We start from the raw sequence: 18,771 nt of genomic DNA, 5'->3' as shown, positions 1-18,771 counted from the left end.
ATCTTTTTTCTTATCCTCGCGTCGTTTCTAGTCTATGTACACTCTACGCCAATAAACATCAAGTTTATGCTTTAGATTCAATCAACCTTCACCCCCTACGACTGACTTATACTAAACATCACTATGGCGATCAGAAGTTTTACCAGCAGTACAACAGTTCCGGTCGTTCAAAATTCAGGGTTTTGCTTGATATTACTTCCTGATATCTATAGCCGGGATCCTTTCTCTGCACTATGTATGATAGTTTCGTGAATGACCTTGATTCCCCCACCAGCACTGCGATGACTCTGGGAATCCCAGTCACCATCACCAGCCGTACATGTTGGAGGTTGTTGTCGTGAAGTCGGAAGGATCATTTGTTCATCACTTGTGGTGTTCCATTGCGTATCGGCGGGGATGGATAATGGATGACGGAACTTCTTTCGTTTGGCATATCCGCTGATGTTTTCTCCTTCAGATAATGGATATGCAGGATAACTCTGTGAATCACTTTTGGTTGTCAGGTATAGTCCCGCGCGACGTGCGACTCGACGAAAGAGTGGATATATCATTGGGACGTTTCCGATGACGACCGCCACGAAGGTTTCGCGGCAAGCCCAGCTACCAGCTTGCTGAGCACCGTTTGCACCGGCCTAAGAGTATTACATGTCAGTAAGTTTACCTCTTGAGGCATCGAGAGATTCACTCACTGTCAAAATCAAAACACACCGCAAAATGCCAGCCATCATAACAAACAGACCGCCACTAAATAAGACGAGGAGCTCCAACTTTTCCCTCCAGCGCAGTCGAGCCTTGAATAGCATCTAAGGGGCAATTAGAGATATGGCAACTCTTATACGTTCCTATCTGTACATACTGGAGCCGGAATGCTGATTAAGTAAATGTCGGTCGCAACATTGAGCACCACAGTCACATAGATATCAATCTTGGATACTGCTGGCTGGCAATAGTCTATCAATGGTAAGCATCGTCTCCGATATGCGATCACTCAGAATGGGAATAGTGACTCACTCCCGGGATTAGGATATATCTGCCAGTTCTTGTGCATAGGATGGCAGCCGAAGAGAATTGAACAAATAGTCGCAATATAAGTTACGCCGATCAGTACATAGGCGACATGAATTCGAACGCGCATATTGATCAGTCCCGCTCTAATGTACCAGTCAGTAACAATAAAAATCCCAAATATCACGTCTATTCTCTTTCATCATGGAAACTCACGTCAATCGAGAATAAAAAATGGCCATGCAGGTCTTCAGCAGCCATAAAAGGAGTGTATACAAAGACCAGCCAGTTACCTGCACCTTCGAGCCCCCGACACGCAAGCGATACTCCTCAGAGTTAGGGGAGAGCGTCCTGCGCTGCTCGTCGGTCATTGCATTGTTTGCAAGTCCCATAAACCATGCACCGACCATATACGCGGCGCCAGTCTCGAGGCCATACACCACCTATCTCATCTATCAGCACTACAACAGCAAATTAATCGAGTCTTCAAATCATTGCGCCACTCACACACGCCAAAAGCATCAGATAGTCATCTGGTTGGAAATTCCGTGGTCCAACCATGATCCATCGTGCTGTGGTACGCAGACCAATGACCACAATGGCCACCGCCAGTAGTGTGAATGCCTCTGTGTTGAAGTCACCCATGATTCTTGGAAGGGGGGGTATTCTTTCCAAAGTTTCACATTCAGGCGTGCTTCAGATAAAGGATGAAAAGAGACCGGAGTACAAGCAAAAAGAAAAAGAACAAGTTCCCCTCCGCCCTCTTGTCATTGGAACCAGTCCGGACAAAGAAGCAAGTCCGCACCCCCGGTCGATTTATAAACAGCACAGTTAATCAAGGATAAGATAACCCAGAAATGGATCCCAGCCGCTTAGCCGCCACGGGTAGAGGTTGAAACCGTTTTCTCTGGATGGAGAACACTGGAAAAATGAGATTTTCTTCATGGAGTGATGGCGTCGTGCTAAACACGCAACGTGGGACCCAGATAGATCAAGTCCAATGACCGACAGTGACAGATCAGTGGTCCACTCGTCCTACCGTGCGGAATACATCCATCCATCCACCGTGGATCTTTTCAAGGTATCGGCCAAGAGTTCGAGGTCCAGGTCCAGGCCTGATCTGGGAATATTTTCTTTCCCGACTAACGGGTTCTTGGGAAGTGGATGCGTTGCAAGTCAAGTACATAGTAGGTATGTACAGTAGAAAATACTCCACCTTGTTCTTCCGAGGTCGACCTGCCAATTTCCCCATAAGCGCACGATCGACATTGCAGAAGAAGATTTGACAGCTCTCAAACGGACCGTTCCACCTCAAGAGTCCCTGGACAGCACTCAGATCCCTTCGGATGCAATCGGTTACACCGACAAAAGATAAACTGCAACTGGGATTGGAATGAGATTTTCTATGTCTGAGGGCGACCCGTTGGTCAGCTGTCAATACCCGGGCCAGTCATAGATCTCGCAATTCGTTGGTTTGACAGATTACATAGAACTGATATTGATGAGCTACGTACTTTTATCCGAAAGTAGAATTTCCTGTAAATAGTAGAGCGCGGAACCTCGTGTGTATGAGTGTGTGTGTGAGCGCGCTAAGAATATCCAACGACCCGGTAACTGGAAGTGGATCGTATTAAATTTAGGGAAGATATTCCAGGCAAAAGTCCCAGATACAAGAAGCTGGATGGTTGTTCACGGACCTCGGGATGTGGGCTTCCATGACGGAGTACAACCAATACTTTCTGATATTTCCTTTTGAAATTTGCAATGATCTAAACCCTTTATCATTGCTGGAATTTTCAGTATAAAATGGAATTTTACAGAGTTTCACCTGGCCAGTTGAAGCTTCAAATTCTTACGATATCACCGACAACACAATTGTCATTCTATGTATGTACATAGTACTATGTAAACAATCTTGCCGTCCCTCTCCATCCCAACCTTACCAGGTTCCATGTTTCAGAACGGAAGGCAAAGCTTCCTATTCCATGACAGGCGGAGAATCCCCCCGTTCATCCAGTCAAACAAGCCCAGTGGAGCAGCTTAGGACCCGCCGTGGAGCGAACGACGAGCGCAATTCCGGCACCTGCACTTCCCGCGCCGTTGAGTCCCCAAATTGCGGTTTATTTCAGTCATTCTGATCTGATCAGCATGCAATCGAGGCTATACTCCGTACTAGTATCAAAAGATATTCCGTAGATTCCCGGGATCTTGATATGTACGGTAGATTGAGGTCTGAGCTCCCTGGAGAAAGGGGGAACCCACATCCGAATCTCTTCAACCCAGACCCAATTTCAATTCCTCCTAGTTAGTTCAATAAGCAATTAGACAATGTACCTCGCTCTTTTAATTATGTACAAGCAGAATCATGACCCCCCCACTTCTGACTCCGAACCAGTTTGAGGATTTGAGTTTTCAAAGAAGGGATGAAGGCCCACAGCAATAACCCTACTCCTCGTGGACCACAAAATGACAGCCTCCGAGAAATGCGCTAAAAAGTGGACTAAAAGTGCTAGCGCAACGCCCGTGGTGTGTCAATGAAAGAAAAAGACCCCAAAAAAAGGGAAAATAAAAAAAAATAGGATCAAGAAAGTAGGCGGGTCTACTCCGGTACGCTTGTGCATGTCAAACGCCGGAGGAAGAATTGACTTTGACTTATAAGCGAACAGCCGATCGAATTTTTTGAAAGTGTGGATTCCCTCAAATGAGGCCAAGGATGATGGTTTTTTACCATATTCTCTCGGTACAAATTCAGCGATGTGCATAGTGTAGCCAGGGGGAAAGTAAAGCCCCCCCCTCCCCCCTGCTTGCACTCGCACACTGGCACATACTGGCACACAGATAGTCTTGTTTTCTTTTTCTTTTTTCTCTCTCCTTTGTTTGTTGGAGGGGAATGCCCTTCATTCCACACAACCTCCAGATTGTAGCCTCCTCCTTAACTCCTGAGTTGGTGAACAAAATACCACTATCAAATCCAGAGTCCTCCGTAAAGAAAGTTGAACTCGTTGCGCCCATCTTGCCCCTGTGGATACACCAGACCAAGCCCCAATTCAAGACTGTCAGACTCATTTCCCCGGTGATTGCCTATTGACAGGCCCACTGACCCCGTAAAGGGACCGTCCTACCTCAAGTCTAGACGGTTTAGTTCGAGCCTTGCGCATTTGTGCTCCCACGGGGCTCATCGGACTTTCAAAAGTCTCGTAGTGACCCTGTTTGTTCGCCGTCTTATTTTCCTTTGCACGGGTCGGTTGACTCCTAGTTTACAACCCTTGGAAAGATGGAAGTTTTGGATCTTGTAGTCATTGGCGCTGGTGAGTGGTTCCTGTTAAGCTCAAACCTCATGTTCCTAGGCCCAATAATTTCAATCTGCTTCTCGGCGAATTTCCTGTCGCATTTTTTTTTCTTCCCGTGAACCTTGCAATATCATGATATCTAACCGGTGTCCGTCAAACAGGCTGGAGCGGGCTGGCTGCTGTCAAGACTTATCGTGAATTGAACCCCGACAGCAATGTTCTTCTCCTGGAGGCTGCCAGCTCTATTGGAGGAGTCTGGGCAAAGCACCGACTATACAAAGGGTTGAAATCAAATAATATGTTGGGAACATATGAGTTCAGTGATTTCCCCATGGACGAGGCTACTTTTGGTGTCAAGCCCGGCGAACATATCCCCGGCGAGATCGTCCAGAAATATATGGAGGCATATTCTAAGGAATTTGGGTTCCTCGATCGTATTCGACTGAATCACCGAGTCGAAAGTGCGGAACATGGCTTGGATGGTAGCTGGCAGCTGGTGGTGTTGCACGATGATCCATCCGCATCCTCTCCATCTTCCGTCACCATCGACACGAAGAAATTGATCGTCGCAACTGGGGTCACCTCGCAAGCTTATCTTCCCACTTTCACCGGTCAAGAAAGTTTTGGTGCCCCGCTAATTCATTGTCGCGATCTCCTCCAACACGAAGATACCATTCTTCACGAAGGGGAGCGCGTGACGATCTTCGGTGGTACCAAATCGGCCTGGGATGCAGCGTATGCCTGTGCAACATCGGGAATGAAAGTGGACTGGATTATTCGTGAATCTGGTCACGGTCCTAATTGGATGGCCCCACCATATGTGACGCCTTTGAAGAAATGGCTGGAGAAATTGGTGACAACGCGGTTCCTGACCTGGTTCAGTCCATGCATTTGGGGCTCAGCCGATGGATATCCTCGGATTCGGAATTTCTTACATGGAACCTGGTTAGGTCGGAAGATTGTCGATGCCTTCTGGGCAGTTTTAGCAGATGATGTGATCCAATTGAATGGATATAATAAACATGACGAAGTCAAGAAGTTGCAGCCATGGGTGAGCCCATTCTGGATTGCCTCGTCGCTCAGTATTCTCAACTATCCAACCAACTTCTTTGATCTCGTCAAAGATGGCACAATCAAAGTGCATATTGGTGAGCTCGACCATCTCTCCGATCATAAAGTTCACCTCGCTACCGGCGAGACACTTTCTACCTCTGCATTGATCTGCTCAACTGGCTGGCGAGCAACCCCCAATCTTCGATTCTTACCCGAAGGCATCGATCGACAGCTAGGATTTCCATGGAGTGAAGATCCTCTGGATGAGAAGCTAGTCAAGGCCGCCGATGAAGAGATCTTGAACCGTTTCCCTCGCCTTCGCAATGGCCCTCCGCCGAATCCGAAATATCACCCATTGAATCAGGAAGCCGAGGCATCGGTACCACATCCATTCCGTCTTGCACGATTCATGGTCCCTCTCTCACAGGTCCAAGATCGATCTCTCGCATTTATGGGTATCACAATGACAATCAACACGACATTGATCGCGCAGACTCAGGCATTGTGGATCGCAGCATACTTTGGGGGTCATCTTACTCCTACCGCTGCAGAGAAATGTCCAGAATCCGTACGCTCCAGCCTGGATCCCAAGAATGAGGGCGTGAATGACCTCAACCTGGCATGGGAAACTGCTTTACATTCTGAATTTGGCAAATATCGCTACCCTGGCGGGTTTGGCCGTCGAAATCCGGATTTCGTCTTTGATGCGATCCCATTCATCGATTTGATGCTGCGTGATCTCGGCTTACCCACAGAGAGAAAGAAGGGTGTTCTCGCTCGATGCTTCGATCCATATGGTACTGAGGATTATCGAGGTTTGGTTGATGAGTGGAAGGCAAAGACTTGCACGAAGTGAGTAGGAGAAGAATAATCACATGGTCTATAATGTATCGTATCTCTTTTGGTTTCTCTCTTTTCGTTTTTCATTTTCATTTTTTCGCGCATTCCGCGAGATACCCATATTATGTTACTATTTCAACTTGAAGTACTTTGACAGAATCTCGATATAGACTTCATTTCCAAGAACAGTGCAGCCAAATGGCTCTTCAAAGGCTCTTCCATGGTACAAAATGTACTAATTGACTTGGTAAACACTTTAACCAAGACTATATAAGACTTACACAAGTCAAGGATCTTGTTCCTGCATGTGAAATTGTTCAAAGACAGCCACTCCAGTCAAGGAAGATTCTTGTATGACAGGCGATGGATTCATCTCTACCACTTCGCCTGTCATATTCCCAGTCCATCGCATATAATATTCTCCATCGCCTGCAACCTTAACTCTCGTGGATACATTGACCCTCAATCTGGTATTCTCTGGCAAAACAAAGTCCAGCTTAAATCCATCAGGAAGATCACCAACGAACGCAGGGTATCGATCACCAGTTGTATTCGAGCGACCCGTCGGACGAACGGTAAGAAGCGAATCATCACATTCCGATATCAAGACCTCTCCATTATGAGCAACATAGCTGCTCACGTAGGTCGTGTTGGTTGGATCATTGATGGCGAGGTAGCTGAACCAGACAATCGAGTATAAGCCCAGTCGACCATGGCCCCAGTACCAGCTTCGTACGGAATCGGTGAAGTTTCGATCGGACCAATTCTATTTCAATCAATTCATCAATAAATCCAAAGTACGCATTTTGGTAACTATTCTCACCTTGTCATGATAGGCCACGCCTTGAAACTTCATCTGCGTATCTAGGATAGTCATATCCACAGAGCCAACAGCATCAGGAACAAGACTAACCCATCCTATATGAGGAGCTATCTGTAAAGAAGTAATATTCTCTCGAATACCACAAGGTAAATGAAGAGGTGATCTCTACAATATCTCTTAATTAGAGCCCGTAACAAAACAAAATCATCCAAAAAAGAATAATACTGACCGCGACTAAGTCCAACCTCCCCTTAATCTCAAGTTCAGGTGCATCAATAACAACTTCATAAGCAGAAAGATCTTCCTTCACAGCATTCCATTGAAATCCATTTCCCTCCCATATCCCCAAACTCGCCTGTTTCCCACCAATATCCACCAAAGCCAATGAAGCAGGTAAATATCCAGCCCAAGACGAACCATTCCCAAACGAAACCCAGACATAAGCAGTCAGCACGGAATCCTCATTAGGATCTAAAAATGGAAACGCACTCGCAGAAGACGTAAAAAAAGTCACAACAAGCGAGATAAGTGGATTATATTCGTCAACAACATCGAAATACCACCAGTCAAAGGAGTCAGAATTGATTCGATTAACTTGTGGTGCATCGAAACTCTGTCGGCTGGATAGACTAAGATTTCCACCAAAAGTATCAACTTCGAATCTTGCATGGGCCGTGCCATTCTGGACTTTCGAGGGAATACGATAGGTCTGATGGAGTGAAGAAGTGGAGAGTCCTGCTGATGATACAAACGTAAATGCAAATGTAAGATATGCGACTGATCGAAGGAGGGTCCAGCTGAGGGTATACATTGTGATATTGAGGGGGGGATTCTTTGTTGAGAAATGATATCTGGAAGATTCAGGGAGGGATCATCCTAAAATATGATATTTTATATTCCGTGTAGTACTAAGTACATAATAAGACAATCAGGCCTCTAAACCTGTTGAATTGATAGTGCCACAACCTTAAACATCCGAACTGATAACGTTACTATTTGACTGTGAGAGGTCTTAGTTTTCGGGGACCTCGGAGATTTGTGGAGATTCTTTCATTGTTAAAACTCGGCATAGTCAGCTATTCGTGTAGAATAGGAGAGAAGAGGAGAAGAGGAGAAGAGAGAATGTAATCATGATGTGTAGACATTCATGCAGTTGCTATATACCATCGAACAACTTCGTGTTCAGGTCAAGTAAACAGATACACTCGTCACTCGTCAGGCTAGAAATCAAAAATAATCCAGAATAAAAACAGAACATAGCCCAGCCCAATATGCCCGCCCTTCGCCAGAACAAACAAAGAAAAATTGCAAATTAATCAAACAATCCAAGATCAAACTTAAATCAAAATCCTTCCCGACTCCCAGGCCGCTGTGGTCCCCCCAGTCCACATCATGACTGTTTCCCCATAGATGAGAATAGATACAGGTCGGGGCGAGATGTGGATGGGAACCACAGGAATGCAGAACTGTATTCACTTAGACCCGCCCATTGAGGACGGGGCTACCATCTTCACTGCGCACTTCCTTGGGTTCGGTTGTGTGATTGGTCGAATCGGAATCGCCATCTTTGCCACATCCTTTGACTAAGATGTGGCGCTGAAACAGAAAAAGAACATGTATTAGTTTCTGGCGAGTTAGACAGGGGGAGGAAGGAGGAAAATAGGGGAAATACCTTAAGGGCATCCTTTCGGGAGAAGCTTTTATCACAGTGAGAACAAGGGAAAGGTTTCACAGCCAGGTGAATTCGCTTATGTCGCTTCAGATCGTGATTTCGATTGAAACTTTGCGGGCATTGATCGCATTTAAATGGTCGATCTGCGGCCGGAGCAGCCATTCCATGCGGTGGTGGATGTGCCCCATAGAGATGTTGTGTACTTGCGACATGGCCGCTGTTGAACCCGGGCAATAGCCCTGGTTGCATGCCGCCGCCCATCATCGACATGGGACTGTTAGGACTATGTACATTGGTCATGACGGGTCCATTCATCGCGGGCAACGAATACGAGGGCCACGGTTGACGTGGAAAGGCGAGCGGGGGCTGGCCCCCGGGACTTTGCGCGGACATTCGTGCTTGTGGATGAATGCCTAGTCCGGCCGGACTAATCGCGGGAGGACCATACATGGGTGAAAAGCCCGTTTGATGGGGACTGGGCATATGGGGAGGTGGTGCACCATACATTGGAGGTGGCCCTTTTTGCGTCGCATATGGATCGTTAGATGGCAACGGAGCGGGAGAAGTGGCGTGACCCGACGAAGGATGATAGAGTGCCATAGAAGAAGGGGAGCGGGCAAAGCCTGTGGGAAAGTCAATGAAGGAGCCTCGAATGGCTGCGATAGACCATCCGTAGACGAGACTTGGGGGATCACAGTCGCGGTGGCCGAACGACCCACCATGCCCGAGGGTGAGTAGGAGTTGCGCAGTGTGTAGGCGGAAGCCCACGGAGTGGTAGGATTCTGTACACTTGCAGCACTGGCACTTCCACTGCCGGTCCCCGTCGGCGTAGTACCCCAATATGAAGAGGAGAGATCGGACGAGATGCCAGAGACGGGACCGGGACCTGGACCTAACGGGTGAGATGAGACGGCGGTCTCACCGGACTGATTTGAGGCCGGGGGTGTCAGCAAATTGCCCACACTCACATTGGCGGGTAGATGTGGATGAGAAGCAGGTGGCAAGGGATGAGTATTTGCGATTGGCCACTTGGAAGATGAGGTTTGATTTTGGTGTTGTTGGTGTTGGTGTAGAGGGTTGTTATGGTTATTGTTGTTGTTGATGTTGTTATTGGTGAATGGAGGTGGAGGCAACTCAAAACTGGGGAGAGTTGGAGCCGCGGGACGACGAGTATTCAAAGACTGGGCCGACAGTTCCAGTCCCGACCCCATCGCAGGAGTCGGATTGACAGCCAGAGTCGCCAGGGTGGAATTTTCACGAGCAAAAAGCTCGTCGGGAATGGCCGAGGAGGCAGCACCTGGTGGGAGAGGATACGAGGAAGCCGGGTGTAGGGACCAGTCTCGACCTTCAGGCAGGACCCCCGAAGGGCTCGAAGGATCCAGGAGGGGCGGTGTCGATCGCGGAGGGTTGCGATCGATCAGGGGAAGATCATATCGTATTCAGGTAAGTGTGTGATTAATGAGGGAGATGAGTTGAGGGGTGGGAGAGAGGGAGAGAGGAAAAGAGGGAGATGAGAGAAGAGAAGATGAGAGAAGATGAGATGTAAAAGGAAAGAGAAAGAAGAGTGGAGTGTGGCGTCGCGGGGGAAGAAGGGGAAGGAGAGGAGTTTATAGAAAAGGAAAGCGCGACTGATACGAGAATAAATTAGATGGAATGGACTAGACCTTTTAGTTTAGTTTTCTAGTATTATTTGGTAGTGACAGTCCCACGGTCGGGTCTGGAACGTGGTTGACATTTACTTTTATTATTATTTGATTATTATGGTAGTAAACACAGTATCCATTATACACTGTATACAATGTACAATGTACAATATACAGTATACAATATACAATATATAGTGTACACTAATATGTATATATATATATATACTCTATATTCGATCACTGATTCTCTATTCCCTATCTAATGAAGATACTCATCGTGATTTATCTAGGAATATCTCAGTCAATACGAAATGCCAAAGCAGACATCCCAAGCGAGGAAGGCCAGATCTGATTGGTCAACCAAATTTCGCCGGTCATCTGCCTGTCCCCACTGCAATTCAAGCCGAGCCAATCAGAAAAGCCCATTCAGTATGTGTGTACAGTATACACCCTGTACTGTACTGTATACTGTATACTATATAGATAGCATAGTATATACCATAGTATATACTATATACTATATACTATCTATATAATATTACTATAAAATATATATACTCTATATAGAGAGAGAGAGATATACTATAGATACTGAGTAATGAACTACTAGCACAGAGGTATGTACTGTCTAATTTTAGCGCTACCAATAGTCCCGCTAGCCGGATTCCACCGACATTCTCGGTCAACTAATCGAATCGAGAACGGAGTCAGCGTGATTACATAGTATTGCATTAATATTAGTTTTTATTACATGCTGAGTCTGAGTATTAGTTGTTTTATTAGCATTAGTGTTAGTATTATATATCCAGTTCACTATATAAGTACAGAATCCAGATATGCAGGTCAGTGGATCGATCGTCGATCGAGCCCTGCCAGAGCCGCTGCCACCAGACAGCCATCCAGCCGGGAGATCGGCGAGTGGCTTTGATCAGTATGGAGTCTGTCAGTGTCAGTTAGTATCATCAGTTCATTTAGTAGTATATATGTATATACACAGTATATACTATGCTATGTATATGTACTCGTAGTAAGTATTTTATGATAATTAATGTGTGGTATATCGGGCATAAGATCCGTCTAACCGAACTACTAGTCTCTACTATCTCTAGCATGTCTCACCATAGTACTCCTGTGTACATCCCCTACTACTACCAACACCACTATGGACTATGTACTTAGTGTGTACTCCGTACTACAGAATCGCCTCTTTTGCTCCTTTTCTTTTTCTTCTTTTTCTTTCTCCCCCCACTAGTCCGGCTAGCAGATTCTTCTATCCACTCAAGCTGAACAGTGGAGACTGCAGTAGACCAGTCATTTGCCTCCTTCTAGCTGACTTCACTATGTACATACATACATACTCCGTACTGTATGTATACACCTGCACCCCTAGACTGGTCACCTGCATCAGCACAGTCTCTAGTTATAACTAATAGTATATGCACATGCTAGTATGTACATTACTAATAGGCAACTCTCCGTAAAGCTGGCAATAAAATCCATCATCTTATCAGCAGAGTACGAGCATTAGCCGAGCACATTCAACCTTCACCGGTCGCATACATAGTACTACTGTATTTCCATTCTACCAATTACTTTTAAGTGGCACACTCGCCACCCGCAGAATAACCCTAAATCAGAAAATATCTGCCATGAATACTGACTACGCCACAACACTAAGTGGCAGTAAATCGAACGCCCAGAACGACAACACTCGACGCTAGTTCAAACGTTCATTGTAATAAATACAGATATACATATATAATCAGAATACTTTTTGTATATCCTAAAATTAAAATAAATATATACAACAATAGTTGTATAACTCTGATATATTTTGCTGCATACTATGAATATACCAAAATACTATTTTGCAGCATTTATACAGAATTTGTTGGCAAGAAAGATAACCTTATCTTATATATTTGGAAATATATCCCTCTTCATAGCACTATACTGAACAAATAACCAAAATAGCTAATTTACTATTGTCGGCCGGCGCAGATCCGGAGATTAAAGATGTGACTGGTTTTGCACCCTCTATCTTTTCGAATCCACCAAGTACCGAGGCTCGTTGCCAGCTCAGCCAGGCCCATTCATCGCTCGTTTATAAGAGTCTGATGCAGTAGCCATTGCCACCATCTGTTGATTGATTGTATTCTCTGCATTCTCGTCTTCTATCACTACCTAAATAGTTAAGACCGTTTATAAAATCCGTCACTGTAATACCTCTACAAAGAAAACCTCAATGATACACCTCGTTGTGGTACAGTCACGCAGTATATATATCTACAAGTCAATTTGCATCGGAGTTTTAGTTACTTTCTTTAGTTCTCATGTACACTACTAGTACTTCTAGTACGAATGGTAGATATAGTGGATATATACTATACATCCACTTATAGCTACCTTGGTCTAGGTAGACTGCGGCACTAGCTGCGGTGTTTGCGGTTAAACTAAGACCTAACCAAAACCGCGGCGCAGTCTAACGCAGTGTATCTATAAACATAGTTACTTACTAGTACATGCTACTTAAAAAATGTCGCACATGTCCACCTCGGTATTGTTAAGCTTATTTTAAAAGTCTCCAGTCACATTGCTAATCGATTACTAGTGGTGGTAAAACCTTTTGAGTACCTACTTTATGTTCTAGGTGGTATCATATTAATATATATTCCATAGCTATAGCTCAAGTCGGGGTCAACAGTCAACTCCTGAACCAGAGTACACTCTTTACAATTGTAGATATCTCTTGATATTCCCTTCATTCATTCATTCTTCGTTGATCATTACTTCATTTGAATAAAATCATCAATAATAAAATGATTAATGATAAAGAATTGTCGCATCTTCAAATAGCCGAATATTGCTCGGATGATGTCATCGCGGGGTCTCCGTTTAACTCGTCCTTTTCTCTTCCCTTCGTTTCTTCTCTTCTTTCAACTTCTTTCACTTCTCGACTTCAATTGATACCCAGTTCACTACCGCATCACCATGTCTGGAATTAGCAAGGCCTGCTGCTCGTCCGTCCACACCTCCACCCTTACTATCATCCTACTAATGTGGCTCCAGTATCCCTCCTGTCGTGGCTAAGGGCTACTCCGCCAAGGGAAGCTACCAAACTATCAATGGCTTGAAGACCTGTACGTTTCATATCAATCCCATGTTCAGTTCAACCAAACTAACTCATTCAGACGTTACTGGCCCTGAGACGGCCACCAAAGCCATCCTCGTCGTCTACGGTGAGTATAGCAGTCATTCATAGAATCGACCGCCTTGATCAACGGCTGACTTCCTTAAGACATCTTCGGTTTCTTCGACCAAACCATTCAAGGCGCCGATATCCTCGCTACCTCCAACGACCAGAAATACCGCGTCTTCATGCCTGATTTCTTTGAAGGCAGCCCCGCCGATATCTCCTGGTATCCCCCGACCACCGATGAGCACAAGGAGAAGCTCGGCAACTTCTTCTCCACCCAAGCCGCCCCGCCCAAGACTCTCTCAAAGATCCCTGAGATCGTGAAGCAGGCCAACCAGTCTGCCCCAGGCGGTGCATTCCAATCCTGGTCCATCCTGGGTTTCTGCTGGGGTGGAAAGATCGCCGCTCTCTCCGCGGGCGCTGACAACAAGATCTTCAAGGCCGCCGCCCAAGCTCACCCTGCCATGGTCGACCCCAACGACGCCAAAACCATCAACGTGCCTTTCGCGTGCCTGGCCTCCAAGGACGAACCAGCCAATGATGTCAGTGCCTTCAAGGCTAATCTCACCGTTCCCAACCATGTCGAGACATTCCCGACACAGATTCATGGCTGGATGGCCGCTCGTTCGAACCTGGAAGACCCCGAGGTTGTCAAGGAGTATGAGCGTGGTTACAAGACCGTGCTGGATTTCTTCCACCAGCACGCTTAAAAATGAACGCAACTCAATTGTTCGGTAGCTGGGATGGATACGATGAGAAATTGCCGATCGTCCACCTGAGTACTGCAATTTAATGAATGAATGAATGCTGAATTCGTTGTGTCCTAATACTGAGTAGTAATGATTTCAGAGTCAATGTAGATCAACCATTGTATATACCATCTTCCTATATATGTATATGCGATCATACTAAATTTCCGGCTGTGACTGATGAATGTGCCATATAGCATCCACATTGATGACATGCTATAGATCATACTTATATCTTTATACTAGTTACCATATAATACATTCATATTCACCAACTAATAACTGTAACTGCAACTGCAACTGTAATTGTAATTGTCTCAATGAAAACTGCCGTTGTGCCGTTCCGCCGATTGCCGAAGATCAGTGGGGCCCTTCCGCCTTGCAAACTTGACTACTTCAACTCCCCTCGAGAAGAAAAGTCATTTCCATTCAATTTCCATTCTGCATATATTTGACACTATTACTGGACAGTAAACTCTTGCCATGATCCTGGAACATTCATAATGCCTCTCTTCGGGCGACGTCGCTCTCAATCGTTGGCCGATGAGCACCTCGCTGGAGAGCAGCAGCTACCGCAACAGCAACAACAACAAGAGCTTGCGGAACATCCACCTTCAGGATCTCACTCAAGTGATTCAAACCATAGCATCTTCCATGGTATATTTCGCAGAAGAAGCGATAGCTCGTTGAATCTAGACTCATCCAGGCGAAAAAGTCGGGATGAATCTCGCCGGAGCGGAGATTCCACTCTAGGGACTCTAGGAGCACCAGAGTCTGCGATGCACCCCGAGCCAAAGCAACCAGGGAATATACAAGACTATCTAGAGTACCGACTAGACATGGCCAGCAAGCCTAAAGAGAATGCCGATGACTGCCCTGCTTCTGAGAATATTCTTACCAAGAAAGAGATCAAGGCGATGTTTTCCGGGGCACCACATTTCTTGTTGGAACGTGGGAAGCATAAAAGATGGTACCCGCAAGTGATTTTCCCATGGGATGAACATAATCCGTCTATTCAACGCATGCTGGATCGCAAACCCCTTTCTCATCCCGCATTCACACTGTGCACTCTTCATGCGCATCTCCCGGTACCGGACGACTGGCGGGTGAGAGGCGGTGTTCCAACTCCAATCGAAGATTGGGGGAAAAGTGACGCTTATAAACGAGCCACATTTGATGTCGGTATATTCGAAGTTCCCAACATGCTCGGGAATAATGGCAGAGAACCCGGGACCGTCGGGTTTCGCCATTTCCTCGAGTTTCCTCTGGCGGATGCAAAATGTTATACAGGGCCGAAAGAACCTCAAGAGGCACCTGATTTGAAACGCGTCTCATCTTTACCGGCAACTGAGGCATTTGACTTGATGGTGAATTACGACAAGCCATACTCGCAATGTCTGAGCGGTGCTGTCTATGATAGACGGCAATTAATCCGAGATGGCCCCAATGCCTGGAAACGAATTGGAGTGCGCGATATCAATATACGATCCTTGATCAAACGACTTGAATACCTGCGACAAATACGGCTTGGTATTTTACGAGACGGTTCAGCGGTGACCTTGCTCGACTACGAATCGGCCCACGAACAACATAACATCTTGCATTCACAATTTCTCTACCCACGCCCGCCGCTCGCGGACGTGATGCCAGCACATCCGCAGAGCCTTAAGTCTCAAATTAAAACGTTAACTACTGTGTTAGCTACACCGGGGGCTTGGGTAGATTTTAGTGTGCCCGAATGGCGTTTCCGAGCTGGTCAATTGCTGTGGGAAACGCCACCTCATGGAGATGGTCAATTCATTAATCTTAACGAATGCAATGGAGCGACCTCGAGGACATCCAAAGGTTCATGGATAAATGATGGCATGGAGAGAAAGTGGTTGCTTGTTCAATTGCTTCTTGCAGCCGAACTGCTATTCCGCCTAGATGCTTTTGTGAGAATCGGTATGCTGCATGACCCCCAAGGCGACCATATGACCGCTCAAGAGATGTATCATTTTGATAAGTTGCGAGAGGGGAAGGTCAACTGGGATCTCATCGTTGTACGTCGTTTTCTTGACAATCTCGAAATCGCTGGCCCATCGCCATCGCCATCGCCATCACCATCACCAACCGCTACACCTCCGAATCAAGAATCTAGCGCAACATCACCCATTAAGTCGCGCGGGTTCTCTCTATTCCAGTCACTTGGTCGACACATATCATCTTCAACAGAACCATCCGACTTGAAATCCGCCTGGGATTGTCATATAAGCTCGCCTCATACCCGACAGCAACTCGAAGGGCTATATAACTTTGCCGAGAATATCGGATGGCCAGACATAGACGCACTTCGATCTACTTTTGAAAAGAAGTTGCAGAACAAAGACCATTTATTCTTGACTCGGCCAAACACCATCAACGCTCGCAAAGAAAATTCATCTCGCGAGCCATTGGCAACACGATTGACCAAGAACGAGATGTACTCCTATAGTGCATCCCGTCGATGCGTTCAGCTTCACAGTACATGCGCGGAAGATGGCGACATCCACGACCAAGAGCCACTTGGCTGGATATCACGAAGCTGGCTATCCGGATTCGTGATTCCCGGGGAATCTATTTGTCACATATTGATTGGAACTTTACTGGAAAACGATACGAAGGCGGTGCAGCAACTTGGCACGAAAGCCAATCTATATGGTGGCTTCGCTTACGCAGGACGCAGTTGGTGGAGTAAAGCATGCATTGTTGGACGTGTACTTTCCAGTCTAGAAGGTGCTTCGACAAGTATGGGATGGGTTGGAGCGAATATACTTCCCCGAGATGCGACTACACTGGAAACTTTTGAAGAAGGATGGTTTGAAGTGACAGTCAAAGAGGCATTTGAGCGGTCGGGAAAACCAAGAATCAAGCAAGGAGGAAAACTTGCGGCGGAATCTACACCTTTGGGGATAGGAGATATCACAGCCGATGCATTTACTTTACCGACTGACCTGCCAACGCCGGCGACATCTACCGTCAGCTTGGGTGCATTAACCTTGTCAGTCAGCACTTTGATCAAACGAGGCATCACAACCAGTGACGATACATCGCTTTCTTTTACCTTGCATGGAGAAGAAAAGGAGGACACAAGGCCTCGACTGCAGTATCTTTTCCACTCAAACATAATGTAAGATTTATATCAGCGCATGCATGTCGTCCACCATTAGGATTCGCGTCACGCCAACAGCAGCAGAAGCAGCAGCACGGCCACTTATTGGAGGAGGGAGCTGCGGCTGATAACGGCCAAGAGCCATATTCACCATGGGGAAAGTATATACGTCTCCCCGGGCATCCCTTACACCGGTCTTTCGTGTACAAACATGTGCCACTGGATGCTCTCCCCAATCACAAGGGTCCGCAAGGCGCAGGGTCTAACACCGACACCGACACCAGTAGCACCGACAAGGAAGTGCTCGTCATTGATGCTCGCGGAGATCGAACAAAGGAAACTTTTGTGCGAGCCTGGTGCGCTTCAATTGGCAGCCATGCGCTCATCGGACGGGCGGGGCGAACATGCGTGGCATGTTGTGTACGAGAGGCGAAAGCTGTGGATGTTCAAGTTGTGGTGCGAGTTGGGGAGTGAGCATTCCAGCGATCACTCCATCATTCTTCGCCTGCCCCTCGGGACATTGATATGTACAGTACAGTACGGAATACAGTACTGTACATAGCCATCAACTTGCTCCCTTCCATTCCACTCTCATTCATCTCCTCTCTACAGTACAGTACAAGTGTGGACAAAGTATGATCTCCCCTCCACATCCCCTCCCCAACGACGATCACTTCCAGATGACTGCTTGAAAGGCAAAAAAAGGCCTCACTCGGTGGCAAAATGGAGAGTTGTATACAGCTGGAGCAGTTTCACAGTACATGTGCCATAGCAGCAATGCATTATCAACAATCAACAGTCTTGGCTCTTTGCCCGTTTTGAGTTCGTGGGGAACCTTCGGCATTTCGCCGGGAGACCCCCCCTATTTTTTGAGGTCATCCACACTTTTTTACCCGGACCAGTCGGACATAAATCTTTGTCTACAGAACCAAAAGTCCAAGGATTCTTTCTCTTGTGTGGAAGTTTCCCTATGTTGTACATAGTACTCCTAAACGCGCGCAACACCCGAAAGGAAGAAAATTTCCAAATAACCGAAGTTCCAGAACACCCGTATCGTGCACTGGCGCTTCTCCGTACTGTACATATACTCTACATACATAACTCCCACAGATAATATCAGAAGATAAACGAATCAAACATCACAAGGAAAAAAGAAGCCCCCTCCACAACAGACGCTCATAAGTAGGCTCCACGCATAGGGCAGTGCAAGACCCAGAGGAAAATTTTTCTTCCTTTGAGGGGGGGGGGGAGGAGGACGCGTAAGTGCGAGTAGCAAGTTTACACGAAAAGACTGAAAAGGGACAAGGGCCCGAAGATGGTGAAACGCCGGATTCCCCGTTGGACCCACGAATAGGGACCAGTGAGGG

General features: G+C 46.5%; 6 protein-coding genes across 6 annotated transcripts; 3 read left to right on the top strand and 3 right to left on the bottom strand.

The window, feature by feature from the left end:
• Positions 1-206: 206 nt before the first annotated feature.
• On the bottom strand, positions 207-1,650 carry N7469_000649 (uncharacterized protein; the record flags this gene model as incomplete). Its single annotated transcript, XM_056639569.1, has 6 exons — positions 207-632; positions 690-803; positions 857-951; positions 1,012-1,151; positions 1,222-1,448; positions 1,513-1,650. The coding sequence occupies 6 exons, from the start codon at positions 1,648-1,650 to the stop codon at positions 207-209; spliced, it is 1,140 nt and encodes a 379-aa protein (XP_056505326.1).
• Positions 1,651-4,279: 2,629 nt separating this feature from the next.
• On the top strand, positions 4,280-6,204 carry N7469_000648 (uncharacterized protein; the record flags this gene model as incomplete). Its single annotated transcript, XM_056639568.1, has 2 exons — positions 4,280-4,313; positions 4,457-6,204. 2 exons carry the CDS (start codon positions 4,280-4,282, stop codon positions 6,202-6,204), a joined length of 1,782 nt encoding a protein of 593 aa, XP_056505325.1.
• Positions 6,205-6,474: 270 nt separating this feature from the next.
• On the bottom strand, positions 6,475-7,822 carry N7469_000647 (uncharacterized protein; the record flags this gene model as incomplete). Its single annotated transcript, XM_056639567.1, has 3 exons — positions 6,475-6,954; positions 7,012-7,176; positions 7,241-7,822. 3 exons carry the CDS (start codon positions 7,820-7,822, stop codon positions 6,475-6,477), a joined length of 1,227 nt encoding a protein of 408 aa, XP_056505324.1.
• Positions 7,823-8,487: 665 nt separating this feature from the next.
• Positions 8,488-9,894, bottom strand: N7469_000646 (putative C2H2 finger domain protein; the record flags this gene model as incomplete). Its single annotated transcript, XM_056639566.1, has 3 exons — positions 8,488-8,607; positions 8,684-9,306; positions 9,351-9,894. 3 exons carry the CDS (start codon positions 9,892-9,894, stop codon positions 8,488-8,490), a joined length of 1,287 nt encoding a protein of 428 aa, XP_056505323.1.
• A 3,426-nt stretch (positions 9,895-13,320) lies between these two features.
• N7469_000645 (dienelactone hydrolase family protein) lies at positions 13,321-14,235 on the top strand (the record flags this gene model as incomplete). Its single annotated transcript, XM_056639565.1, has 4 exons — positions 13,321-13,349; positions 13,399-13,469; positions 13,521-13,568; positions 13,628-14,235. The coding sequence occupies 4 exons, from the start codon at positions 13,321-13,323 to the stop codon at positions 14,233-14,235; spliced, it is 756 nt and encodes a 251-aa protein (XP_056505322.1).
• A 542-nt stretch (positions 14,236-14,777) lies between these two features.
• Positions 14,778-17,426, top strand: N7469_000644 (uncharacterized protein; the record flags this gene model as incomplete). The annotated part of the gene is made up of 1 exon (XM_056639564.1): positions 14,778-17,426. The coding sequence occupies one exon, from the start codon at positions 14,778-14,780 to the stop codon at positions 17,424-17,426; it is 2,649 nt and encodes an 882-aa protein (XP_056505321.1).
• Between the last annotated feature and the right edge of the window lie 1,345 nt (positions 17,427-18,771).

Source organism: Penicillium citrinum (genome assembly GCF_028827155.1).
Source record: "Penicillium citrinum strain IBT 23319 chromosome Unknown utg000001l:1.0-4955037.0:1.0-4956770.0, whole genome shotgun sequence".
Taxonomy (NCBI): domain Eukaryota; kingdom Fungi; phylum Ascomycota; class Eurotiomycetes; order Eurotiales; family Aspergillaceae; genus Penicillium; species Penicillium citrinum.
This window is presented reverse-complemented; position numbering and strand designations above follow the sequence as displayed.